This window comes from Panthera pardus, unplaced genomic scaffold, assembly GCF_024362965.1.
Source record: "Panthera pardus isolate Hobbes unplaced genomic scaffold, ASM2436296v1 HiC_scaffold_8, whole genome shotgun sequence".
NCBI classification, from domain to species: Eukaryota; Metazoa; Chordata; class Mammalia; order Carnivora; family Felidae; genus Panthera; species Panthera pardus.
In genome coordinates this window covers 4844284-4870709 of record NW_026527013.1, presented here as the reverse complement: position 1 = coordinate 4870709, position 26426 = coordinate 4844284, and the positions used below count along the sequence as shown (strand labels likewise).

The window sequence follows — 26426 nt, the reverse complement described above, 5'->3', positions numbered from 1 at the left end:
AGAGCCATGAAGGCCTGGACCTAGGGTACCTCCGTCCAATTGTCCTGTTTACCAAGGCCATGCCGTGTCACAGCAGATCAGTCCTTTTCTAAATTTTGCAATCCAAATTGTTTCCAGTGGGTTAAAAAGGCATCCCAAGGGAGGGTCCTTGGAGACTGAAGAGAAGCTCCCAGTTTCCTCCTAGAGAGAGATACAAGATCCATTACTACAAAAATCCCCACCAACTGCAGCTTGGCATCCCACGCCCAAGATATGTCAGAGGTTCCGGAGGTGTCAAAGGGACCTGAGGTGTCCCTCCAATGAAATTGTTATGGGCAAGCTGCTAAGAGCCCCTGTAGGAGGGATGCTAGAGTCCCCCCAATTCCCCATTATATCCTAGTCTACAAATGGGTGCTGGCATATAGACCAAGTTTGCCTTGCTGAGAAGGCTGCAAAGAAACCACCATTTTTAGCCCATGGAAAATACTGGAAAAGTTCTACAACGGGGCATTACCCAATTTTGTAATTTAGTTCGTAGAGGACATTGACTGAAAACAGTAAATCCTTCATGACCTAAGGGACATTCCAACATATATAGTCTTTACAGCCAATTTCCTAGGAAACAGTCCCCAACTGGCTTTTAATTCCATCGGTAGTGGTTTCAGCCAGCTCCCAGTGAAGGTCTCATGGCTAGAAGTGGCTAGACCAGAGATGCGGAGTGGATTACATTAGACCAATGAGGAGGAAACCTCACATGTGAGTCTTAAGTTTGGCACCCATCCTGGGGACTTAGGTGGCTGTCCTATGCCCAGATAGACAACTTTGTATGAGGACAGGAATAAAGAGAGGACATCAAGTTTCTGGGTCTTATTAGCCAGAAGGAGGTTTCTCCTCTCCGTAGAGTAGCCACAGGCTAGAGGATTGCAACCTGATCAATTGACATCAAATTGTTCCAGTAAGACCATACTTCTCAAAAAGCCCCTGAAATGAGAGTAAAGGAAGAGAGAAAGTACTCATCAAGGTTACACCAGCTCAACGTTCAGATGAAAAGACTTGAAGCCCCACAATGGGCGCCAAATGATGGTATGTTGGAGTTGTGGTGGGGATTTGGAGCCAATGGCCAAGAAAGAATTCTTGAAAATGTCTTTGGTGCAAAAAGAAAATGTGATTTTACTAAAACACAGGGACAGGAACTGCGGACAGAAAGAGCTGCACAGGGATTGTGAAGAGTGACGGAATTATATACCTTCAGATTGGGAGGGGGTTAGGGACAGCATAACTGGCTAAGGAATTTTGGAAGCCAAAATTGAGGGGCTAGCTGCTGTTAGGAAAATTCATTTATTACCATTTAGTAAAACGTCAGTCAAGAGACCCTTCAGATGTATATTGAGGGCCAAATGTTTGGAGTAAAATTACCTATATATACTTGGGGGTTCAAGATAAAGGAGGTTTGCAAATTAATTTTTATGTGTTTAAGAAGACTTACAGGATCCTGGGGGTTCAGGATAAGGTTAAGCCAAGATATCCTTTTGTCCTTAGCAAAGTGTCACCATCAAGACAGCTGAGCTCCTAGAGGGAGGTCACTCTGCCAGTTTCAGGACTTACCAATGGACTACAGGCAGTAAGGGAATTTAATTTTTCATTTCTCTTTGTTTCCCACATCACCATGGCAAGCATTTAAATGCCCTTACATCTTGAGGAGGGTGATATTAGGGCTCCAGGAAATGGAGTCTATAGGTTTCTAGAGATTAGGCTATGGATAAGATTGCCTTTTTCTTGCAGTTTACTAAATTATCTGTAAACTGAAGAAGACTCCTTTACTGCATGACTGTGATCTCTATCAGTCAACCTTTAGTTTTCATTCCTTTGTTCTTGGGCAGCCAGGAGTGTCCGAGGAATGTCACACATATCCCACCTGGGATGGAGGTAGGTGTTCTAGCTTGTACTTTGCCCTCCACTAGCCTTATGCTCCCTCATCACGTCCACTGCCCCTCTGCACCTGGGCTCCCTGTGACCAAACCTTCCAACCTCCCCCCACTCCGTATGTTGGGTATGCACTTTCACCTCTGTATCTTAACATGTCAAATGAGGTTCCCATGAGGCCACTGAGTATCACACATGTGATAATGGTGTAAGTGGCTCAGCACAGGTTAACCTTTCGTGGGCTGCCCTGACCCTTGAAGAGTGACCTCAGATTAGCACTGCACCTGTGCACCCACGTGGGCAGCTCCAGAGATGTCATTGTCTCCCCTATCCCAGACCCCCTTTCAGCCAGAGTGCCACAGCCCCTTTTGGAGCTTAGCAGACAGTTCTCAGTGGGGGCCACACCCCACCCTACAGGCATGGGATGACAGGTAGAGAATCGGGCAGGGGTAAAGTCTTCCTGCAAACAGAAACAAGTATAACGGGGCCCAGATGAATAAATAGCCCAGCCAGACAAGGAAGTGAGGAGGCATTGCAGACTGAGCAAGTTATGTGAGCAAGCGGAGAAGCCCAGAATAGCCTGCCAGTCCCCCCTGCAGGGCTGGCTGAGGCCGAGAGGGGGGCAGGGAGGGTGGGGGAGCAGCTGGCAGAAGCCTCAAGACAACAGTTGGACTTCGTGCTAATGCCCGTGGGAGCCAAGAAGGTTACAGCAGGGAAGGACGTGACCATCGAAGTCGGTGCTTTACTCCATGTGCGTGCAGGGGTGCGCAGAATCCAGGCTCCCAAAGAAGTCCCCGTCCCGATCCCCAGAACCTGCGAGGATGTCACATGATGCGGCAAAGGGCACTTTGCAGATGTGATTGAGCTAAAGGCGCTGAGATGGGAGGTGATCCTGGATGACCCAATGTCATCACCAGGGTCCTTATGAGAGGGAGGCATCAGGGTCCCAGTCAGACAAGGAGAGCCACAAGGAAACACGTATAAGGGATGTGCTGTGAGGTTTAGCTGGCCCCCTGAGCCAAGGGGTGCAATGGGCTCTAGAAGCCCAAAAGGGCAGGAAGTGGATTCCCAGGTCCCCCCGTTGGAGCCTCCCTAAGGAACACAGCCCTGCCCACACCTTGATTTCAGACTTCAGCCCTCCAGCCCTGTAAGAGAATACACAGGTATTATTTTAAGCCACCAAGTGCGTGGTCATTTATTACAACAGCAGTCAGAGACTCCTACAGCTTAGGAGCCTGAAGTCTGGACCCCGGCTGCCTGGGTTCAAATCCCAGCTCCTCCCACCTAGAGGATCTTGGGCAGGTGTTCAAAGCGCTCAGTCTCTTGGTCTGCAAACCAGGGATGCAGAAGAAACAAGTTTCACGAAATAAAGTGCTGCATCTGAGTCTCATGGAGACCAACTCACTAGCGTGCATACGCGTATTCTACACCATAGTTTTGCAGGGTCACAAAGCTGTGTTTTTACACAAAGTCCCCCGTTGCTGTAGAGTAGATGAGTTGAAAGGAGTGATTCTGCAGCAGGGAGGCCACAGACCACAGAGGTGCGGACAACAGACAGATGGACTGGGACAGTGAGTGCAGGGGAGAGGGAGGACGCTGGGGGACGGCTTGGAGGACAGGCAGGGCTGTCAGCGAAACAAGGTGAGGAAGAGAAGCAGGTGTTGGAAACAATAAACATCCAGTCCATGTGCAGTGAAGCCTTACCACGTGTGCGGCACCAGGCTGAGCCTCTGCCTGCCCCATGCCACTGGCTTGTCACGCAATTCTCAGAGGGACATTCATGGCTGTGAATGTCCAGCCTGCCCCTGCACCCTCCAGGGTGGGGGTCCCTGATGCTCAGGCCTCTCCTGAGCTTGAGTCAGGGGTGCAGGGGAGTGGGGGAAGCAGCCATGGGGCAGATCAAATCCAGCCGGGCCAAGTTTACCTTCCAGTTAATGAGTAATGAGTAGGGGGAGAAGGGGAGGCCTGGGCTGCATGGTGGGGGAGGGGCCCAGGCCATGGGTCCTGGAGGGAAAATCTCAGAAAGCAGTGTAGCAAGGACCCCATCCTGGAAGTGGGGGGCCAGGAGGGGAGGGGCAGTCCCCGCTGTTCCCAGGCCTGGCACCGACTCAAGGGTGAGGGTGGGGGGTGCAGCAGGGAAATCACTGCACTCAAGGGGGTTGGGGGGAGAGGGGTGCCCAGGCTCCCCCCACCCAGAAATCCTCCCCCTTCCTTCCCCTTCTCCTTCCTCCAGCTGGGGTGCCAGACGAAACTCAGGACACCAGTTCAACTGGAATCGGGGACACATAGCCAATACTGTGTTAGGGTTAAGTGCCTTCCAGAGACCCCACTTAGCCTCAACCCAGGCAGCCTGGCCCTCCCGCTCTCCATAGCTGGAATGTTGGGCAGGGCACGCCAGCTAACGGGAATCCCATCCTCCAGGCCTCCTCCTCTCTCTCCCCTTCTGGCTTCTCTTGCCTGCCATCCCTCTCCCACACTGCTGGGCACAAATGCACATTCCCCAGGATGAAGCTTCCAAGAATCCCTTCCTTCTCCCAGGCCCACCTCTGCTTCTGCCTTCACCCCTCTGGTCACTTGCTGGAGGTCGGGGCCAGGACCCTTTGCAGACCTCTTAATCTGAAGCATCAGCACCTTTGTCAAAACAGCAGCAACTATCATCAATCCCATTGTTCAGATAGATTAACTGAGGCTCTGGGAAAGCCAGAACCAAGCTTGCTGGGAGGCACAGGCCAGCAGGAATACCTTCCCAAGACAGTCAAAGCAGAAACCCTGAATGTTTAGGGCTATAATGCAACCAGGAAACGGGGTGCGGGAGGAAAATGGGAGTAATTCAGATTTGGGGGATCCTAGGAGGTACCTCAACCCGTTTCAGAAGTTGAATCTCAGTTCTGGATAGTAAGCAGGTGCTTGCACCCTCCCTCTCCCAAAGAAGGGGTGACGCAATCAAGGCAGACAGGGTCCAGGTTTGTTCTGTGTCTGCACACCTCCCCCAACTCCAGGCATGGAGCCTAGGCCAGGAAAGGCACATGGTTTACAAGAAATCAGAGCTGGGTTCCCCATTAACCCCTTCCTTGGGACTTTGGAAACCAGGCCTTCGGAGATCAGGATCCCCCACCCACTTACCTGTTGCCCTCTGTGCCCTGGACTCCACACACCCCTTCCCCCAGATGCACAACCTTGCTGGGAATCCAACAGGCACACATCAAATAACACTGAGGCAAAAACGCAAAGCTTTGCCAACATGCTGTCGTGGTGAGACAGTGGGGAAATCCAGCAATTTCCTGCAAGGCCAGCAAGTATGTAAATCAATACAATCACGGAGGGAAATACAGCCATATCTTGCAGGATTATTAATGCAAGTAGCTCTTGGTCCAGGGTCATGTCCTTTCGTGGCAATGACAACTGTGACGTGAGTGCTATTACCACCTCCTCTGACGGGGGAAACTGAGGCTCAGCGTGGCTATTAATCAAGTGCCAAAGTATACCTCTAAGTGTCAGAGCTGGAAAGTGATGCAGGTCAAGACCACTCACTGTATCCAGGGAAGTCTGTCCACGCGGAAGAGGCTGGTCGCTTTCACACAATGTAATAGGAGGCAGTTGCCTCTAACACCAAGGAAGCTCTCTGGGCACTGATATTAAACGATCTCTGAGGGATACTGTTTACGAAAAAGGCAAGGCGTAACCCAGGGAGACCAGGAAGAATAGCAGGCAGAGAAGACTGGTAATTTGTTTTTAAAACTTGCGAGCATTCAAAATGCATATCTCTGGAAGGAAACAAGGGATTTGGTTTCACTGTGGCATCTGAGACCTGAATGGTTGGGAACGGGAACAGGAGGCAAATTGCCTTTTCCCTGTACATCTACGTGGACCCTTTAGGTGTTGAACCATAGGAAGATATTAGCTATTCATAAAAAATTAAATACAGATGGAATAATAATAATTTTAATAATATTAATGATAATACTGTAACGTTAAGACAAAAAAAAAAGCTAGCAATGGGAAATTGCCTCACTGATGAGGAAAGTTTTTCTTTTTAACCATTATAATCTCTCAGGCATCCTGACAAGGGTACATGAAGGGAGCTCCAGGTTCCACTTGTATTAAAATATATGCTCACTGAGAGAGTGAACTTCTACACATACAGCAAAGCCCAGCTGAAATGTCCCCTCCTCTGAGAATTTTTACCTGACCCTCTACAAAGCAGGGTTCTTCTCCACTGGGAAGACACACCGTGGGGCCAGGAGTGTCTGTGCTGGACCTGATCCCTCAGTCTGACCCCAGCATAGAAGAGGGACTCCAGCCACCAGCATAGAGATAGACCCATAGGAAGGCATTGGTTAACAAACGCATGGCCAAAAGAAGACTGGGCGCCAGGCCCAGATACCTGGGGTGGGGAGCTCTCTGGCCCTCAGTGTTCCTCCACCGCTAAGTAGGTGCAACAGGGAAAGGTCCCTGTTTACCAACTGACCTTGACCCTGAGGGAGACCTTGGCAGGGGGGAGGTGTGTCCATCTTGCTGGAGGACATGCCCTTGGGTTAGTTACCCCAGGACACACTGGCCCCAGGGATTGAAAAACTTAGGAAATGGTATTGAGAAATCTGGGGCAGCTCCAGGAAGGGGGAAGCCACGGGAGCTGCGGGCTGGGCTGAGGTTGCAGGGGGGAGGCGGGAGCCAGATAAAAGGCAGCCTCCAGCAGCCTCTGCTCATTCCCTCCCAGTCCGCTTCCTCCGTCCCTCTGTCCCTCCACCGTCCCTGCACCATGGGGCCTGCCTCAGGCCTCAGCCTGCTGCTGCTGCTGCTTACCACCCTGCCCCTGGCACCGGGGGACCCCATGTGAGTGGTCATGACCCTTCTCCAAACCGGGCTACTTGTGAGGTGGGGGTGGGGTTCAGGTCCTAGTAGAATCCAGGGTGCACGTGGGTGTCTGTGGAGGCAGGGGTCAGCGGGTTGGGATGTGAATGGACTTGGGCTGCCTGTGAGCTCATGATTTCATGAGCTGGGGGTTCATGGCACTCGGGTTACAATGGGAGGCGGATGTTTCTAGAAGCAGGGGTCTGCAGGTTTGGGTGCCTGTGGTGTGTTCAGTGATTCCGTGGCTGCGGAATCACTTGGAGGCCTGGAGATCTGACTTCACAGGATTTGGGGGCTTCGTGATATGTGGGTGAGGGTTGGAACCCTAGTCCCTCGAACGGCAGCTCCATCCCGTGTTCCACTCGACCTGCAGGTTCTCCATGATCACCCCCAACATCCTGCGGCTGGGAAACGAGGAGAAGGTGCTGCTTGAGGCCCATGACTATGGAGGGAACCTTGCAGTCACAGTCAGCGTCTACGATTTCCCTGCCAAGAAGCAAAGGATGTTCAGCGAGACCATTGCTCTGATCAGGGAGACCGACCACATGGGCACACTCAACATCAATGTGTGTGCACCTGCTGGAGCCCCTCCCACCTGTCTAAGTCTCCTCCCTGTTTTGAGCAGTTCCCACTTTGGAGCCCCTCCTCTCTCTGAGAATTCTCCTTCAATTAGCTTCTTCTATCCTGAGCCCCTAGCTTTGAGCCCCTCTCCTAAGTGAGGTCCTCTGAGCCCCTTGTCTAATTCCCCCTACTCTTCCCCCTTTCTGATCCCTACCCATCTTAGACCCTTGCTCCCTCCCCTACTACCCTTCCGCTCCCAACCTGGGCACACCAGGGAGACCGGAGTGGTGGACAGGTGCTATTGGCAGGAAGGGCAGGCAGGTGTGGACCCCACTGAAAGCCTGGGGCTGAATGTGGGCAAGGGGCCAGGAGGCAACATCTCAATGATTCTCTGGCTATGCCTAGATCCCAGCCACCCAGGAATTAACATCAGGGAAGGAGAAAAAATTCGTGACTGTCCAGGCAGACTTTGGGGGCACCGTGGTGGAGAACGTAGTGCTGGTCAGCTTTCAGAGCGGGTACATCTTCATCCAGACTGACAAGCCCATCTACACCCCAGGCTCCACGGGTAAGGGGCTGGGCAGCAGCTGAGGACCCAGGGGCCAGATTGTGGGGAGGGGCATGGCCTCACTCACCACCTCCTTTCTTTCCCACCATCTTCCAGTCCTCTATCGGATCTTCACGGTCAACAATGACCTACTGCCTGTGGGCCGGGCCGTTGTCATCAGCATCCAGGTATCAGCCAGCTGGGGACCCACACACACCCCAGGCAAGACTCAGGGAGAGACAAAGAGATTGAGACAGAGAAAGAGACTCCGGAAAGGGCAAGACTGCAGAGGCCGAAAGGCAAAGAAATGTGTAGAGCCTTGAACACAGAAAGAGCCCTGGACACAGGGCAGAGATCCAGGGATACCAGGCTCACTGATGATTCTGCCCATGGATTCTGGCTCCAGACAAATCTCTGGGGACCATGTCACTCTGGACAGGTCACTTCAACTTCCTGGGTCTCGGTTTTCTCAGCTGAAGATTGAGATGACAGATAAAAACTCTCTGTAGCCCAATCCGCCTCCTACTGCCAGGGGGTAGCCTTGAGCACCCAACTCATGTCCCACCCTCCTCCACCCAGAGCCCTCCAGGAGCTCCCAATTACTTGGGGTAAAAGCCTAAGTCCTCCCAGCACTCCCCAAGGCCCTGCAAGACTTGCCCTGTCCCCTACCTGTCCTCCTCTCCTCCTCTCCTCCCCCTCGTCCCCTCACTCACTCTGCTCCAGCCACATGGGCCTTATTGCTGTCCCTCCAACTGCCATAAAGAGCCAGCCCTAGGACCTTTGCACAGGCTGTTCCCCCACTACTCACAAAACGCTCTTCCTCCAAATACCCACATAGCTTGCCCCATCACGTCATTCAAGCCTCTGCTCAAATGTCACTGATGGCACAATTTTACAGGGAAGCCTCTCTGAGGACCTGTAAAATTGCAAACACCCTCTCCCAACTCACACACACACACACACACTCCACTGGTCTCCCTTCCTGTCATCTCCTTTAGGCATCCTATAAATTGAATGTATTCATTTGCTCATTGCCCGCTCCCTAGACCTCCACAGAACCTAAATTCCAGACAGGATGGGTGCTTGGCATACAGTAATTTCATTACAATTTTCTGGGCTAAGGCAGGAAAGGGGTGGGGGGGAGGGGGAATGGAAGGAGGAAGTGAAGGACAGAGGGAAGAGGTAGGTCGTTCTCAGAGGATCGTCATGAGTATTTCTTGCAATCACGCAAAGGTAACAGGGACCAGGTCCTGACAGCCACAAGCTGACTGTGGGGATCGGTGGGATTTGTGGGGAACGGAGAACACACACCTCTAACGGTAGAGCCTCTGCCCAGTTCCAGTCAAATGTCGCTATGTGCCAACAGAAACCCATATCCACGGTTATCCCAATTTCCAAGAGAAGCCAGAAAGCCAGATTTTTACATGATGTCTCCTGGTGTTTAGTTATTTGCAACGAATGACATACTGTGTGTTAGGCTGAACCACACGACTTTGTATTCTTGTAGGTCAAAGAGTCGAAGGTAGGCAATGCTGTGTGACTTAGTGCCCATAGGATGCTTACCACAGGGTCCCGCACAAAGTAGGTGATAAATGCTAGTTACTATCGGTATTCAGACAGCCGCCGACGAGAGTGAGCTCCAGGTTACATGAATCAGGTGCCAAGCCAGTGAGGTAGGGGCTATGTTCCTCTCCTTTTTCTAGCTGGGCACATTGAGCACAGAGACATCAAGTAATTTGCCCAAGGTGACACAGCGCATAATTGGGAGAGTGGGCATTTGAACCCAGGCTGACTCAAGTCCATGTTCATAACCACTGCCCCAGTAGTCATGACACAGAGAGTGTCCAGACACAAAGAGGAGGAAGAGAGCCTAGGGGCTAAGCCAGGTCTCTGAAGAGACACGCCCTCCCTGTCTCCACAGACCCCCGACAATGTTCTCATCAAGAAGGACTCCCTGTCTTCTCAGAACCAGGTTGGCATCCTGTCCCTGTCTTGGAACATCCCGGAGCTGGTCAAGTATGTCAGGCCCTCCCAGAGGGGGTTCCCTATGCCAAGGGAGGGCGTCTGGCTGGCTCACTCACCTGCCTTCCCCACAGTACAGGGCAGTGGAAGATAGAAGCCCACTATGAAGATGCCCCGCAGCAGGTATTCTCTGCTGAGTTCGAGGTGAAGGAGTACGGTAAGAGGAGGAAGGAGTCAGGGTGGGGGCCCCAAGTGCCAGGCCCAGTGCTGACAGCCTACTGGTGCCGTCTCGCCCCCAGTGCTGCCCAGTTTTGAGGTCCAAGTGGAGCCTACAGAGAAATTCTACTACATTGATGACCCACAGGGCCTGGAGGTCACCATCACGGCCAGGTGAGGGGCTAGGAATGGGGCCAGGCGGGAGGGGAGGGGAGGGCGGCCAGGTGAGGGCTAGATGACGGGCCAGGTTGGCAGCTAGGGGTGGAGCCAGGTAGGGGCCGGGTAAGGGAACCCGGGTGCGGTGTGGCCAGGTGTGGGACCAGGTGGGTGCTGAGTGAAGAACCAGATACTGGCCAGGTAAGCACCAGGCGAGGGACCAGGGGTCCGTGGAAGTTTGCAGGCAGGCTCGCCCTTCAGGAGAGGAGCATCTGAGACCCCCTTGCCTCTCAGGTTCTTGTATGGGAAGAATGTGGATGGAATAGCCTTCGTCATCTTTGGGGTCCAGGATGGTGACCAGAGGATTTCGCTGCCCCAGTCCCTCACCCGTGTTCAGGTGCTCTGCCCCTCTGAGCCTCCTCCACTTTGGACTTCCCCCTCCCTCACCTGCGCCCCTCCCCCTCTCTGAGCCTTCCTTCCTCCCCCAGATCAATGATGGCAGTGGGGAGGCCAGGCTGGAACGAAAGGTCCTGCTGAGCGGGGTGGAACCCCCCGAAGCAGATGCCCTGGTGGGGAAGTCGTTGTACGTGTCTGTCACCGTTATCTTGCACTCAGGTGAGGCCTGGTCTGAGGAAAGGGACCCAAATGAGGGGGGAGGCCCAGTGTGAGGGCAGAGGCCCAGAATGGATGTGGAATGCAGTGTGACAGGGGAGAACCAGTCTGAGGGCAGAGGTCAAGTGTAAGAGATGATATCCAGAGGAAAGTGATACCCAGTGAGACAAAGGAGGCCCATTCTGAGGGTGGGGGCAGCCCCAGAATGAAAGTGGGATCCAGTCATTCTGAGGGTGGGGGCAGCCCCAGAATGAAAGTGGGATCCAGTCTGATAGAGGAGGCCCATTCTGAGTGGGGGAGGCCCAGTATGAATGTGGGATCCAGTCTGATAGCAGAAGCCCAATCTGATGGGGTGAGGCCAGAATGAAGGTGGGATCCATTCTGATAGTGAAGCCCAGTCTGATGGGGGAGGCCAGTAAGAAGGTGGGATCCAGTCTGACAGAGGAGGCCCAGTGAGGGGGGAGCCCAGAATAAAGGTGGGATCCAGTCTGATACAGGAGGCCCAGTCTGAGGGGGGAGGTCCAAAATGAAAGTGGGATCCAGTCTGATACAGGAGGCCCAACCTGAAGGGGGAGGCCCAGTAGAATGTGGGATCCAGTCTGATAGAGGAGGCCCAGTCTGAAGGGAAAGGCCAAGTGTAAGAGAGAATATCCAGAGTAAAGTGATATCCAGTTAGACAAAGGAGGCCCATTCTGAGGGTGGAGGGAGTCCCAGATGAAAGTGGGATCCAGTCTGAGAGGAGGCCCAGTCTGAGAGGGGAGGCCCAGTATGAAGGTTGGAACCAGTCTGTCAGAGGAGGACCAGTCTGAGGGAGGCCCAGTATGAAGGTGGGATCCAGTCTGATACAGGAGGCCCAGTGAGGGGGCAGGCCAGAATGAAGGTGGTATCCAGTCTGACAGGGGAGCCCCAGTCTGAGGGGGAGGCCCAGAATGAATGTGGGATCCAGTCTGATAGAAGACGCCCAGTCTGAGGTGGGAGGGAGCCCCAGAATGAAAGTGGGATCCAGTCTGATAGACGAGGCCCAGTCTGAAGGGGGAGGCCCACTATGAAGGTGGGATCCAGTCTGATAGACGAGGCCCAGTCTCAGGGGGGAGGCCCAGTATGAAAGTGGGATCCAATCTGATAGAGGAGGCCCAGTCTGAGAGGGGAGGCCCAGTATGAAGGTGGGAAGCTGTCTGACAGAGGAGACCCAGTCTGATGGGGGAGGAACAGAATGAACGTTCCAGCCAGTCTGATGGAGGAGGCCCAGTCTGAGGGAGGCCCAGTGTAAGGTGTGGTCCAACCTGGAGGGGTGGCCCAGGAACCTGCCCTCACGGCTGGCCCCCTCAGGCAGCGACATGGTGGAGGCGGAGCGCAGCGGGATCCCCATCGTGACCTCCCCCTACCAGATCCACTTCACCAAGACGTCCAAGTTCTTCAAACCAGGCATGCCCTTTGAGCTCATGGTGAGACTGGGGGTAGGGCTGCCTCCCCCACCCTTCCCCTGAGCATCAGCCACGCCTCTGGGTCAACCTGAACGCCCTCCACCTGCCCCTGCACTGCACCCACAGGTGTTTGTGACGAACCCCGACGGCTCCCCAGCACGCAACATCCCCGTGGTGACCCAGTACTCCAAATCACGCTCCTTCACCCAGGAAGACGGCGTGGCCAAGCTGATCATCAACACACACAAAACCTTTAGGTCCCTGCCCATCACCGTGAGTCCTCGCCCACCTCTAGCCCCACTTCTGGGAGATAGGGGACTGTATTTACAGGGAGGAACTCTGTCCTCTGCCACGGTCATCCTGCCACGTGAGGAGTGGGGTCCTTTTATTGTATCAGGGGATCCTGCCATTCACATAGAGTGTTCTCATCTGCATAGAGGGGATCTTATCTGCACCAGCAGTCTGGCCATCTGCATAGGTATATTATTATAAGGATCCTGTGATTACATCTGACCCACCTGGATAATCCAAAGCAGACTCCCCATCCTCAGACCCTTAATCCCATTTGCACAGTCCCTCTGGCCAGGGAAGGTACCGTATTCCCAGGTCCCAGGGATTAGGATGTGGACATCTTTGGGGGGCCAGAATTCATCCCCCTTTCCTCACCCAGGTAAGCACTAGGAAGGACGGTATCCCAGAGTCACGACAGACCAACAGGACTATGAACGCCCAACCCTACAGCACCATGAGTAATAACTACCTGCACATCTCTGTGCCTCGCGTGGAGCTCAAGCCAGGGGAAGATCTCAACGTCAACTTCCACCTGCGAATTGACCCCACCACCACCCAGGAGAACAATATCCGCTACTTCACCTACCTGGTCCGTGCCCTCCTAGGATCCCCAGACCCTCCTCCTTACTTCTGCAGCACCCCCAGTCCAGGGCCACCCCCCCTCGGACCTAGCTGATTCTTCCTTACGCCAACCTGTCTCCCCCAGATCATGAACAAAGGGAAGCTGTTGAAGGTGGAGCGTCAGACGCGGGAGCCCGGCCAGGACATGTACGTGCTGCCCCTGACCATCACTGAGGACTTCATTCCTTCCTTCCGCCTGGTGGCTTATTACACCTTCATTAACAACAATGGCCAGAGGGAGGTGGTGGCCGATTCCGTGTGGGTGGATGTCAAGGACTCCTGTGTGGGCAAGGTAAGCTTCCGGAGCCTTCCTCTGCACCCATCTTGGCACTCCCCGCCTGGCCAGTGCTCGCTCCGTCTCTGCCTCTCTCCAGCCTTCTGGGTGGGGTCCCCAACCGGGGCCCATCTTCTCCTTTTCCAGCTCCTTCTCTCCCCACCTCTGTTTCAGCCTCAGTATCTCCCTCCCTGCTGGCCTTTCTGCCTTCAGTCTGTCTGTCTCCACCGTTGCCCCTTCCTGACCAGCACAGCACGGACACTGCCCTGGGCTGACTGCTGATGGAGACCCAGCCTGGCAGGGCTAACCCCTCACTCCCACCTCTGTGCCCCACCCCCAACAGCTGGTGGTGAAAAGTGGCAGGAAGGAAGAGAGGGTGTACATACCTGGCCAGCAGATGACCCTCAAGATTGAGGGTGACAGAGGAGCCCGAGTAGGGCTTGTGGCGGTGGACAAGGGCGTGTTCGTGCTGAACAAGAAGAATAAGTTAACTCAGAGCAAGGTGCGCCCTGTCCCGTTGGGGTGTGGCGGAGGCAAAGGGGTGGCTTGGGGCTGAGGCGCAGGTGGCGATCAGAAGGGAACCGGAAGTGGGGTTAGGCGTGGGCTGGACGGAGGCTGGGACGGACACAGACGTGGCGCGGAAGTGAAGGCTGCGGGTGGGAGCTTAGATGGAGAAGTCCGCGCTGGGGGTGGTTGGCGGAGGCTGTGCACACAGCTCTGAGAGGGGCCTGGGACCAGAACGCAGGGGCGGTCGGACATGTCAGCCTGGTGGTGGAGGCCTGCCCGCGACCCCTGCCCTCCTGCAGATCTGGAACGTGGTGGAGAAGGCTGACATTGGCTGCACTCCAGGCAGCGGGAAGGATTATGCCGGCGTCTTCACGGACGCAGGGCTGGCCTTCCAGACCAACAAAAACCTGCAGACCCCGGATAGGACAGGTGAGGACCAGGGAGGGGTGGGGCCTCCACCCCAGATGCTGAGAGCAGGTGGAGGGCACTGTTCTGAGGTCCTCAGATGCTGAGAATAGGTGGGGGCCCTGGGTTCAAGTCCTGCCCCAGCCCCCACCTAGTGAATCACTGCCCGCTGAGCCTCAGTTTCCTCATCTGTCAAATGGGAGCAGCAACACCCCTCCCTCACGGCTACTGAGAGGAGGACATCGGGGACCCTCAGTTGACGCTTAACCCATCTTGTTCTTGTGTGCCCTCCCCTCAGATCCCGAGTGCCCCAAACCAGCTACCCGGCGCCGCCGCTCGGTGATGCTCACAGAGAAGAGGATGGACAAAGGTGGGCCCCCCCGCAAACCCTGCCCATCCGGGATCCAGCCCAGGAGGGAGGAGGGCAGGGCTGGGCCCTGGGGACGTCCTACCCGTGGTCCGCCCGAGCTCCTCCTGCTTTGAGATCCCAGCTGAGGCCCTGACCGGTGTCGTGTCCACGCAGCGGGTCAGTACCCGAAGGAGCTGCGCAAGTGCTGTGAACATGGCATGCGGGAGAACCCCATGAAGTTCTCGTGCGAGCGCAGGGCCCGGTTCATCCAGCACGAGGCCTCCTGCGTGAAGGCCTTCCTGGACTGTTGCAAATACATCACCCAGCTGAGGCTCAACCACACCCGTAGTGCCCACCTGGGATTGGCCCGGAGTGAGTCCACTTGCCTGTGGGCTGGCCAGAGTGGGGAGGCTGGGTCAGGGGGGGAGGGCCTGGTTTGAGGGAGGAGACCAACCAGAGTGGGGAGGCTTGGTCAGAGGGTGGAGGGCCTGTTCTGAGGGTGGAGGGGCTGGTCTAAGGGGCAGGCTCTGTGCGAGCAGGGAGGGCCTGGTTTGAGGGGGGAGGCCAGCCAGAATGCAGTGGCTGGATCAGAAGGGGGAGGGCCCAGTGTGAGGGGAGAGGCTGGCCAGACTGGGGAGGCTTGGTCCGAGGAGGGGAGGGCCTGGTCTGAGGGGGTAGGACCTGTCTGAGCGGGAAGGCCCAGTAGGGGGGAATACGTTCAGCCAGAGTTGGGAGGCTCAGTGAGAGAGGGGAGACCTGGTCTGATGAGGAAGATTGTGGTCTGAGGGAGGAGGCCCAGCTAGAGTGGGGATGCTCCGTTAAGGAGGGGAGGCCTGGTCTGATGGAGGAGGGCCTGGTGGGAGAGGATAGGACCTGTCTGGGTGGGGAGGCCCTGTCAGAGGGAGGAGACCCAGCCAGAGTGCGGGGGGGGGGGGGGCTTGCTAGAGGAGGGAGGACCAGTCTGATGGGGGAGGGCTTGGTCTGAGGGGGCAGGACCTGTCTGGGGAAGGAGGACCTATGTGAGAAGGGAAGGGGCCAGTCTGGGAGGAAGGATGCCTCTGTCTGAGCGGAGAGGAGAGCCTATCTGAGGGGGGAAGGGGCCTGTTTGGATGGAAGGATGCCTGTGTCTGAGCGGGGAGGTGGGCCTGTCTGAAGGGGGAGGATGCTTCTGTCTGAGATGCGTTTTTAGCCTGCCTTTACCAAAGAAAACTCATTTATGTTGCTTTCCAAAGAGGTACCTAACTCAATGCCTAACAACATCTGTTGATTTGTTTTCATTCATTCATTCATTCATTCACTCATTCATTCATTCATTCACTCATTCATTCATTCAGTTCTGGATAAGACAAAACATGTGCACACTTGAAACTTTACATCTCGAGCCAAATAAATCTTAAGCCAAGAGAAATTTCTCTTCCAAGAAGCCCATTGAAAGCAGAACCAGAGTGGTCCCCACCACAAGGTGGCCCTGACAGAACTGGTGGGAATCCTACCTGCCATTTGCTCAGAGCCTTTGAGCCCAGTGAGGCCTGATGTCTGCTTTTTAAAAATGCTTTTTGATGTGTCTTATGTAGAGAAAGGCCTTTCTGCTAGGATGGGTGCAGTGGAAACCAAGCCCACAGAGAGCCCCCCGCACCACGGGCAGCATGGCCCCTGTCGTGAGGGTCCCCCTGGCAGATTCCCTCTCGGCCCACCCTGTCCAGATTGCTCTTTTTAACCCCTGTGTGCAGAGTGGTGCTTGCAGCACTGACCCTTCTCACTGGCCCTTTGAACACTTCTTCTGCACATCCCATCGTTTTCATGGGGAACCAGAAACTGTGTCGTCCAAATTGGGCTCTGAGAACAAAGGCCAGTGTGAGCGGCTCTTGAAACCGAGGGAAGTTACCTTATCGACCACAGGATGAAAAGTCACAAAACAGAACCCCTTTGCTTAAAAACTAAGGAAGATGGGGAAACGCCATAGCGGCAGGCTGCCCGATCCAAGCAAACATAATCATTTTTTTTTTTAAATCTTTAGACTCTCAAGCAGAAAAAGGAGAAATGGGCATAAATACCTTTTATCCCTCCGAATCATTTGAGGCCGCACCATTAAGGCCCCTAATTAGCTCCGTGTGGAATTTCTAGAAGCAAAGATATTCTGCCACAAAACCTCAGCATAGTCATCAGAATTAGGACGTTAATGTTGACTTGTTACCACCACCAAAACCTCCAACCCCGTTCAAGCTGGCCAGTGGTTTCCCTTTGGTTTGGTCTGGTCTGGTTTGGCTTGGATCCTTTAAAGGAAAAGGATCTGTGCAGGAGCAGACGTCGTATTTACTGGTGGGGTCTCCTTAGTGTCCTTGGATCGGCTCAACCCCTGGCAGCACATCCGTCTTGAGTGACTTTCACGTCCAGCTATTTGGGGGGCTGTCCCACGGTTTGGGTTGGCTCCTTGCTTCCTCGTAATGACATCCAGGTTTTGCATTTGGGGGCAGCACTGTCACAGGAGAGACACTATGGATTCTCAGTGCATCATGTCGGGAGCCCAAAGACATTGATTTGTCCCATTGTTGGTGCTGTGAGTCTTGATCACGTGATTAAGGCGCTGTCTGCTGGGTCTCTCCACTGTAAAGTTCCTCCTTATTCCTGGATAGTCCATTTCTAAACCTCTTTCTGCTATCAGATCAGGGCAAAATTTAAGCCAAGGGAAAATTTCCCCCAAATCAATTTTTATGTAGCCTGTATGACAGCAGGTATGGATCCTTATATGGTAACACATACTTTTCATGTACACTCATATTTTTATTTTTTATTTTATTTATTTATTTATTTATTTATTTATTATTATTTATTTATTTATTTATTTATTTATTTATTAGAAATGTGCAGTCACCTCCTAAAGGCAGACATCGCCAAAGGGGACACATATTTCTAAATTCTTTTAGCTGGAAGGCTAACACTCCCTCCACCACCACCCCCCAAAAAACACACAAAGATTCCCAACACACATGAGTAAAGGGCTGAATCTTCAGTCTGTGCAAATTATTCTAATCTAGGCTTGGTGCCTTCTGCTCCAGTGACCTATAGACTTTCTTTCTCAAAGAGGAAAACTAGACAAAAGTATCCAATAGGATATGGCTTACATATGCTCAGATGTTTTCTCCCCCAGCCTTATGGAACTTCTTTTTTTTCCCTATTGTCAAATTAGCTAATATACAGTGTAATCTTGGCTTCAGGAATAGATTCCCATGATTCATCACTTACATACAACCCCTCGTTGTCATCCCCAAAGTGCCTTCCTCAATGCCCATCACCCATTTCCTCCCCCCTCCTAGCCCTGCCCCCATAAATCCCCAGTCTGTTCTCTGTATTTAAGAGTCTATTATGGTTTGCCTCCCTCTCTGTTTCTATCTTAATTTCCTTCCTTTCCCCTTTGGTCTTGTGTTAAGTTTCTCAAATTCCACATATGAATGAAGTCATATGATATATGTCTTTCTCTGACTGACTTATTTCGCTTAGCATAATACCTTCCAGTTCCATCCACATTGTTGCAAATGGCAAGATTTCACTCTTTTTCATTGATGAGTAGTATTCGATTGTATGTATGTGTGTGTGTGTTTGGGCTCTTTCCATAGTTTGGCTATTGTTGAAACCGCTGCTATAAACATTGGGGTACAAGTGCCCCTATGAATCAGCACTCTTTATCCTTTAGATAAATTCCTAGTAGTGCTATTGCTTGGTCGTAGGGTAATTCTATTTCTAATTTTTTGAGGAATCTCCACACTGTTTTCCAGAGTTTGCATCCCCACCAACACTGCAAGAGGGTTCCCATTTCTTCACATCCTCAACAACATCTGTTGTTTCCTAAGTTGTTAATGTTAACCATTCTGACCCATGTGAGGTGGTATCTCAATGTGGTTTTGATTTGTATTTCCCTGATGATGAGCGACATTGAGCACCTTTTCATGTGTCTGTTTGCCATCTGTATGTCTTCTTTGGAAAAGTGTCTATTTATGTCTTCTGCCCATTTCTTCACTGGATTACTTGTTTTTTGGTGTTGAGTTTGGTAAGTTCTTTATAGATTTCAGATACTAACCCATTATCTGATGTGTCGTTTGCAAATATCTTCTCCCAGTCCGTCAATTGCCTTTTAGTTTTGTCGATTGTTTCTTATGCTATGCAGGAGCTTTTTATCCTGATGAGGTCCCAAACAGTTCATTTTTCCTTTATTTCCCTTGCCTTCGGAGACATGTTAAGTAAGAAGTTCCTGCGGGTGAAGACAAAGAGGTTGTTGCCTGTTTTCTCCTGTAGGATCTTTATGGTTTCCTGTCTCGTATTTAGGTCTTTCATCCATTTTCAATTTATTTTTGTGTATGGTGTAAGAAAGTGGTCCAGGTTCATTCTTCTGCATGTTGCTGTCCAGTTCTCCCAGCACCATTTGCTAAAGAGACTGTCTTTTTTCCATTGGATACTCTTTCCTGCTTTGTTGAAGATTAGTTGGCCATACATTTGTGGGTCAATTTCTGGGTTCTCTGTTCTATTCCACTGGTCTATGTGTCTGCTTTTGTGCCAATTACCATACTGTCTTGATGATTACAGCTTTGTAATATAGGCTAAAATCCAGGATGGTGATGCCTCTGCCATTGGTTTTCTTTCTTTTTTTTTTTTAACGTTTATTTATTTTTGAGACAGAGAGAGACAGCGCATGAACGGGGGAAGGTCAGAGAGAGAGGGAGACACAGAATCTGAAACAGGCTCCAGGCTCTGAGGTGTCAGCACAGAGACCAACGTGGGGCTCGAACTCACGGACCGCGAGGTCATGACCTGAGCTGAAGTCAAAAGCTTAACTGAACTGAGACACCCAGGTGCCCCTGGTTTTCTTTTTCAACGTTACTTTGGCTATTCAGAGTCTTTTGTGGTTTCATAAAAAATTTAGGATTGTTTGTTCTAGCTCTGTGAAGAATGCTGGTGCTATTTTCATTGGGATTGCATTGAATGTGTACATTGCTTTAGGTAGTATCAACCTTTTAACAATATTTGTTCTTCAAATCCTTGAGCATGGAATGCTTTTCCATTTCTTTGTGTCTTCAATTTCATTCATAAGCTTTGTATAGGTTTCAGCGTACAGATCTTTTACCTATTTGGTTGGGTTTATTTCTAGGTATTTTATTGTAAATGGTATTTATTCCTTGATATCTCTTTCTGTTACTCCCTTATTGGTGTAGAGAAATGTAACCTATTTCGGTACATTTATTTTGTATTCTGCGACCTTACTGAATTCATGGATCAGTTCTAGCAGTTTTTGGTGGAGTCTTTCGGGTTTTCCAGGTAGAGTATCATGTCATCTGTGAAGAGTGAAAGTCTGACTTCTTCTTTGCCAATTTGGATGAGTTCTATTTCATTTTGTTGTCTGATTGCTGAGTCTACGACACCCAACACCACATTTAACAACAGTGGTGAGAGTGCACACCCCTGTCATGTTCATGATCTCAGGGGGAAAGCTCTGTTTTTCCCCATTGAGGATGATATTAGCTGTGGGCCTTTCATATGGCCTTGATGATAAGGTATGTTCCTTCTACCCCAATGATCTTGGTTGTTTTTATGAAGAATGGATGCTGTACTTTGTCAAATGCTTTTTTCTACATTTATTGACAGGATCATATGGTTCTTATCTTTTCTTCTATTAATGTGGTGTATCACATTGATTGATTTGCCAATATTGACCCAGCACTGTAGCCCAGGAATGAATCCCAATTGATCATGGTGAAGGATTCCTTTAATATACTGTTGAATTCAATTTGCTAGTATCTCAATTTGTTGAGAATATTTGCATCCATGTTCATCAGGGATATTGCCCTGTAATTCTCCTTTATAGTGGGGTCTTTGTTTAGTTTGGCAATCAAGGTAATGTTGGCTTCATAGAATGAGTCTGGAAGCTTTCCTTCCATTTCCGTTTTTGGAACAGCGTCAGAAGAATAGGTGTGAACTCTTGCTTTAAATGTCTTGTAGAATTACCCTGGAAAACTATTTGGCCCAGGACTCTTATTTGTTGGTAGATTTTTCAAAACCAATTCAATTCCTTCACTGGTTATGGGTCCATTCAAATTTTCTATTTATTCCATTTTCAGTTTGGGTAGTGTGTGGGTGTCTAGGAATTTGTCCATTTCTTCAAAATTTTCCAGTTTGTTGGCATATCATTTTTCATTGTATTCTTCAATAATTGTTTGTATTTCTGTGGCGCTGGTTGTGATCTCTCCTATTTCATTCATGATTTTATCTGTTGGGGTCCTCTTGCTTTTATTTTTAAGAACCCTGGCTAAGAGGTTATCAATTTTATTTATTCTTTCACAAAACCAACTCTTAGATTCATTGATCTGTTCTGTTTTGTTTTGTTTTGTTTTGGATTCTATATTGTTTATTTCTGCCCTTATCTTTATTATTTCTCTCCTGCTGCTGGCCTTGGGCTTTCTTTGCTGCTGCCTTTCTAGTTCCTTTAGATGTGAGGTTAGGTTATGTATGTGGGACCTTTCTTGCCTCTTGAGATTGGTGTGAATTGCAATGTGTTGTCCTCTTAGAACTGCCTTTGCTGCATCCCAAAGCGTTTGGACTGTCATGTTTTCATTTTCATCTGCTTCCATACATTTTTTAATTTCTTCTTTAATATCCCAGTTTACCCCTTTATGTTTTAGTAGGATGTTCTTTTTTTTTTTTAACGTTTATTTATTTTTGAGACAGAGAGAGACAGAGCATGAACAGGGGAGGGGCAGAGAGAGAGGGAGACACAGAATCTGAAACAGGCTCTGAGCTGTCAGCACAGAGCCCGATGCGGGGCTCGAACTCACGGACCGTGAGATCATGACCTGAGCCGAAGTTGGACGCTCAACCGACCGAGCCACCCAGGCGCCCCTAGTAGGATGTTCTTTAACGTCGATGCATTTGGGGGCTTTCCAAATTTTTTATTGTGGTTGATTTCAAGTTTCACAGTGTTGTGATCTGAAAATGTGCATGGTATGATTACAATCCTTTTGTACTTGTTGAGAGCTGTTTTGTGACCCAGTATGTAATCTATTTTCAAGAATGTTCCATGTGCCTTCAAGAAGAATGTGTATTCTGCTTTTGAATGAAAAGTTCTGAATATGTGTTAAGTCCATCTGGTCCAATGTGTTGTTCAGAGCCATTGTTTCCTTATTGATTTTCTGCCTAGATGATCTTTCCATTGCTGCAAGTGGAGTATTAAAGTCCCCTCCAGAACAACAGTATTATCTACATGTTTATTTATGTTTGTGATTAATTGATTTTTAAGCCTGGGTGTTTCATGTTGGGGACATAAATATTTACAATGGTTAGCTCTTCTTGATAATGGACCCCTCGTTTATGATATAATGGCCTACTTCATCTCTTGTTACAGTGTTTGTTTTAAAATATAGTTTGTCTGATACAAGTATGGCTACTCCAGCTTTCTTTTGATGTCCCATAGCATGACAGATGGTTCTCCGTCACCTCACTTTCAATCTACAGGTGTCCTCAGGTCTAAAATGAATCTCTTGTAGGCAACATATAGATGGATCTTGTTTCTTTATCCATTCTGATACCCTATGTCTTTTGATTGAGGCGTTCAGTCCATTTACATTCAGAGTGATTACTGAAGGAGATGGATTTAGTGTCATTGTGTTATCTACAGGTTTTGCACTTATGGTGATGTCTTAGTCCCTTGTAGTCTTTGCTGCTTTCCACTCACAGAGTCCCGCTAAGGCTCTCCTGCAGGGCTGGCTTAGTGGTCACAAACTCCTTCAGTTTTTGTTTGGGAAAACCTTTATCTCTCCTTTTATTCTTAATGACAGCCTTGCCAGATAAAGGATTCTTGGCTGCATATTTTTCCTATTCAGCACATTGAATATTTCCTGCCACTCCCTTCTGGCCTGCCACGTTTCAGTGGACAGGTCTGCTACTACCTTTCTGTGTCTACCCTTGTAGGTTAAGACCTATTTTTTCCCTAGCTGCTTTCAGAATTCTCTCTTTATCTTTGTATTTTTCCACTTTCACTACGATATGTCATGGTATTGGCCTGTTTATGTTGATTTTGAAGGGAGTTCTCTGTACCTCTTGCACTTGAATGCCTGTTTCCTTCTCCAGATGAGGGAAGTTCTCAGCTATAATTTGTTCAAATAAACCTTCTGACCCTTTCTCTCTCTTCTTCTTCTGGAACACCTATGATACAGATTTATTTCATTTCAAGGAATCACTTAGGTCTCTAATTCTCCCCTCATGGTCTAATAATATCCTTGCCCTCCTGTTTTTAGTTTCATCATTTTCCATAATTTTATCTTCTATTTCACTTATTCTCTCCTCTACTTCTTCCATCCTTGCTGTCACTGCAGCTGGGTTATTTTGCATCTCATTTACAACATTTCATAATTCACCTTGATTATTTCATAGGTCTTTGATCTCTTCAGCAATAGATTCTTTGCTGTCTTCTATACTTTTTTCAAGCCCAGCTATCAGTCTTATGATGGTTTTTCTAAATTATTGTCTAGATATATTGTTTAGATCTGTTTTGAGAAGTTCTCTGGCTGTCATTTCATCCTGGAATTTCTTTTAAGGAGAATTCTTCCATTTCATCATTTTGGCTAGGTTTCTGATTTTTACCTATTTTACTAGGTTGTTATGTGTCTTGCACCTGTAAGTCCTACTATATTAAGAATAGGTCATACACTGCCCAGGTCCTGGGACTTCCAGAGTGCTTGTGGAGTATGATCATGCACTCTGTTGCATATTTGGCTATTCTATCACACTGCTCATGGTGGTGATGGTTTGGACCTTCCACCAGGTGTGTTTTCATTTGTTCATTGAAGGAACCCTGGAAAAAGGAAAGGTGAGAGGAGCCTGATTCCCATGCAAAGAGAAAAATGAAAGGGGCATAAAAAAAAGATAAGGAAGAAAATCAAATAAACTATAAAGTTTATTAACTATAAAGTTAATCCAGAGATGTGTAGAGATAAGTATCTCTGGGGACAGTGGAGAATGGGTGTGTTCTAAACCCATAATGCCCTCTCCTCACCCGTGCCTCCCAGGTGACTTGGATGAGGATATAATCCCGGAAGAAGACATCATTTCCCGAAGCCAGTTCCCTGAGAGCTGGCTATGGCGCATGGAGGATCTCAATGAACCTGCGAAAGATGGGTAAGGCTGAGACACCCCCCACCTTAACCCAAGCCCAGGCCAGCTCCTGTGGCACCCCAGACTGGACCACTTCATTTGTATGTACCTTATGCACCTCTTTTCTGGAATCACTGTGCAACTCCACAACCCAGCCTAGAAAGAAAATCAAGAGTCAGGCCCCCTCCATGTGCCCAGCCTCCACCTATCCCTCCAAATTGCCCCTTGGGACCCATCCACACCAGCTTCCCCCGTACCCCTGACACCTGCCTCTTTTTAATACCCCCACTTCTCATCCATCCAGAATCTCCACAAAGACCATAAATATATTTTTGAAAGACTCCATCACCACCTGGGAGATTCTGGCCGTGAGCTTGTCAGACAAGAAAGGTGAGTGAAGTTGGTGCCCCCATGCTCAGCAGGCAGAGACCCCAGGGACACTGGGCATTTCCTCATCCCATCCAGAGAGATCCCCTGTTTCTTGGTGTCTGACACTCTGCTCCCAGGTGATTAGAGGAGTGTCAGATCCTATTCTGTGGGAACATAGTGCTTTTTGTAAATAAATTTTCTTTTGAGAAAAGTTTTAGGTTCACAGCAAAATTGAGGGGAAGATACAAAGAGTTCCCACATACCTCCATTCCACCCACCCCTGACATACAATCTCCCCCATGTTGACATGCACAGTCTCTAGAATAATTTTCAACAAAAAACACCCTTAAGGGGTGATGTTGACATGTTGACAGGATAATGGGTAAAGTGATTAAGAAAATATAAAAGAGGAAGCAGGATGAAATGCATGATTGGAACATAGACAGTCAGATTGTGAATCTTGGGTAAAAGGTATCCCAGGGGGTGGGGGACTCACCACAGGGAGCTGGCAAGCCCTGGTCTAATGTGATGATCTCAGGCAGGCCTGAGAGCAGGATGAGGAGAGAGAGGCAATGACTTTAACACCAGATGAGTAATATTTTCATGTGATGATTTTGAAAAAATCAATGTGAATAAAAAAAAAATCAGTGATGAACAAAATATCTCCATTGTAAATAGAAACCAGCACCACTCCGAAACATATTGGAGTTTGAGGCAAGAGGGAAAATGTGTGCCCCCTGCCCCCTGTGCCTGATTTAGGTACATTTGGGGGGGGGGTGTTAATATTTATTTATTTATTTATTTTTGAGAGACAGAGAGAGCACGAGTGGGGGAGGGGCAGAGAGAGGGAGACACAGAATCCAAAGCAGGCTCCAAGCGCTAAGCTGTCAGCACAGAGCCCAACGCAGGGCTCGAACCCACAAACCTGTGAGGTCATGACCTGAGCCAAAGTCGGAGGCTTAAGTGACTGAGCCAATGAGGCGCCCCATGATTTAGGTATATTGTAAAGGTTAATTTTTTCCCTGAGCATTAAAGTAGTTGAAAAAAATATTGAAACATTAAAAAGGACACGTGAAGACTCAGGACGGGAGGCATGAATATCTCTTTCATGCGAAACCAATGTGTTTAATAATTTTGTTTTGTTACCATTTATAATACATTACACATCATTATCACTTCCCTTTCCTGGCTTCAAGATGTTCAAAACCTGCGTCTTTGCTTGTCTTGTTTTAACTGAGGGAACTGAAACTGGCAGTTTCTCCTGACCAAGGGAGGGTGGTGCATGCATTCATGGGGCACATACTTTTCCTTTCGTCTGGAGCTCCAGTAACAGCTCAGCACACTTCTGGTCGGTGGCCCCCGCCCATGTTTCAGATCAGAGCATCTTCCTATATCCTCGTTGTCCCTGTTCACATATGGAGGGCCTGCATGAGGTTTCCTTGAAATAAGAAAGGTTCTTGCAGCTTGAAAAGAGAAAGTTGAAAGGCACAGTTTAGATCCCTGCTTCTGAAAGCCTGCTCCCTGAACCACTAGCAATCTGGCAAAGGTGCTTTCCCTGGGGGGTTGTAGAAATTCAGAATCTTGGACCCCACTCCTGACCTGCTGAATCAGAACCTGCATTTAACATGACCCACGGGGCAGGAAGTGGGGGGTTGTGTGTATCTGGAGGTTGGGGAAGGCCTGTCCTGCACCAGGGTCTCTGCACCTCATCACTGATGTTGTTCAGGGCTGGGTGGTTCTCTGTGGAAGGTTCCCTGTGCAATATCGGATGTTGAGCAGCATTCGCGGCCTCTACCTACAAGACTTCAGGAGCACCCCCGCCCCCGTTGTAACATGTCCCCAAAATATCCCCAGAAGTTGCCCAATGCCCCCTGGGAGTGATGGGGCAGCATCTTAAAGGGCCCTATGGTTTTTCTATTCTGCTCTCTGTACCCTTGTGACATCTTCTCAATACTGTTGTCTTACCAGGTACGATTATATTTTTAAGCTTATTTATTTATTTTGAGAGAGAGAGAGGCAGTATGTTTGAGGGAGGGGAAGATAGAGGCAGAGAGAGAGAATCCCAAGCAGGCTCTGCACTGTCGGCTGTACAGGGCCCAATGCAGGGCTCGAACTCATGAACCATGAGATCATGACCTTGAGCTGAGAACAAGAGTCAGATGTGTAACCGACTGAACCACTCAGGTGCCCTGGTTGATATTTTTTTAATTAACGGGTTTTCTTAATTTTTTTAAATATTTATTT

The 26426-nt window shown here is 49.8% G+C and overlaps 1 protein-coding gene across 1 annotated transcript in view; it reads left to right on the top strand.

Moving 5' to 3' along the window:
• The first annotated feature begins 6600 nt into the window (after positions 1-6600).
• The window catches only part of LOC109261023 (complement C3-like), a 40185-nt gene continuing 20359 nt past the window's right edge, over positions 6601-26426 (top strand). The window contains exons 1-19 of the mRNA XM_053898204.1: positions 6601-6735; positions 7127-7319; positions 7720-7882; positions 7979-8049; positions 9783-9877; positions 9958-10040; positions 10123-10213; positions 10490-10592; positions 10684-10810; positions 12137-12252; positions 12358-12504; positions 12902-13111; positions 13229-13435; positions 13761-13919; positions 14224-14353; positions 14628-14699; positions 14853-15050; positions 23729-23837; positions 24118-24203. Coding sequence (XP_053754179.1) covers positions 6662-6735; positions 7127-7319; positions 7720-7882; positions 7979-8049; positions 9783-9877; positions 9958-10040; positions 10123-10213; positions 10490-10592; positions 10684-10810; positions 12137-12252; positions 12358-12504; positions 12902-13111; positions 13229-13435; positions 13761-13919; positions 14224-14353; positions 14628-14699; positions 14853-15050; positions 23729-23837; positions 24118-24203 — 2434 coding nt within the window. The 5' untranslated portion in view covers positions 6601-6661. The remainder of the gene's footprint in view (positions 6736-7126; positions 7320-7719; positions 7883-7978; positions 8050-9782; positions 9878-9957; positions 10041-10122; positions 10214-10489; positions 10593-10683; positions 10811-12136; positions 12253-12357; positions 12505-12901; positions 13112-13228; positions 13436-13760; positions 13920-14223; positions 14354-14627; positions 14700-14852; positions 15051-23728; positions 23838-24117; positions 24204-26426) is intronic.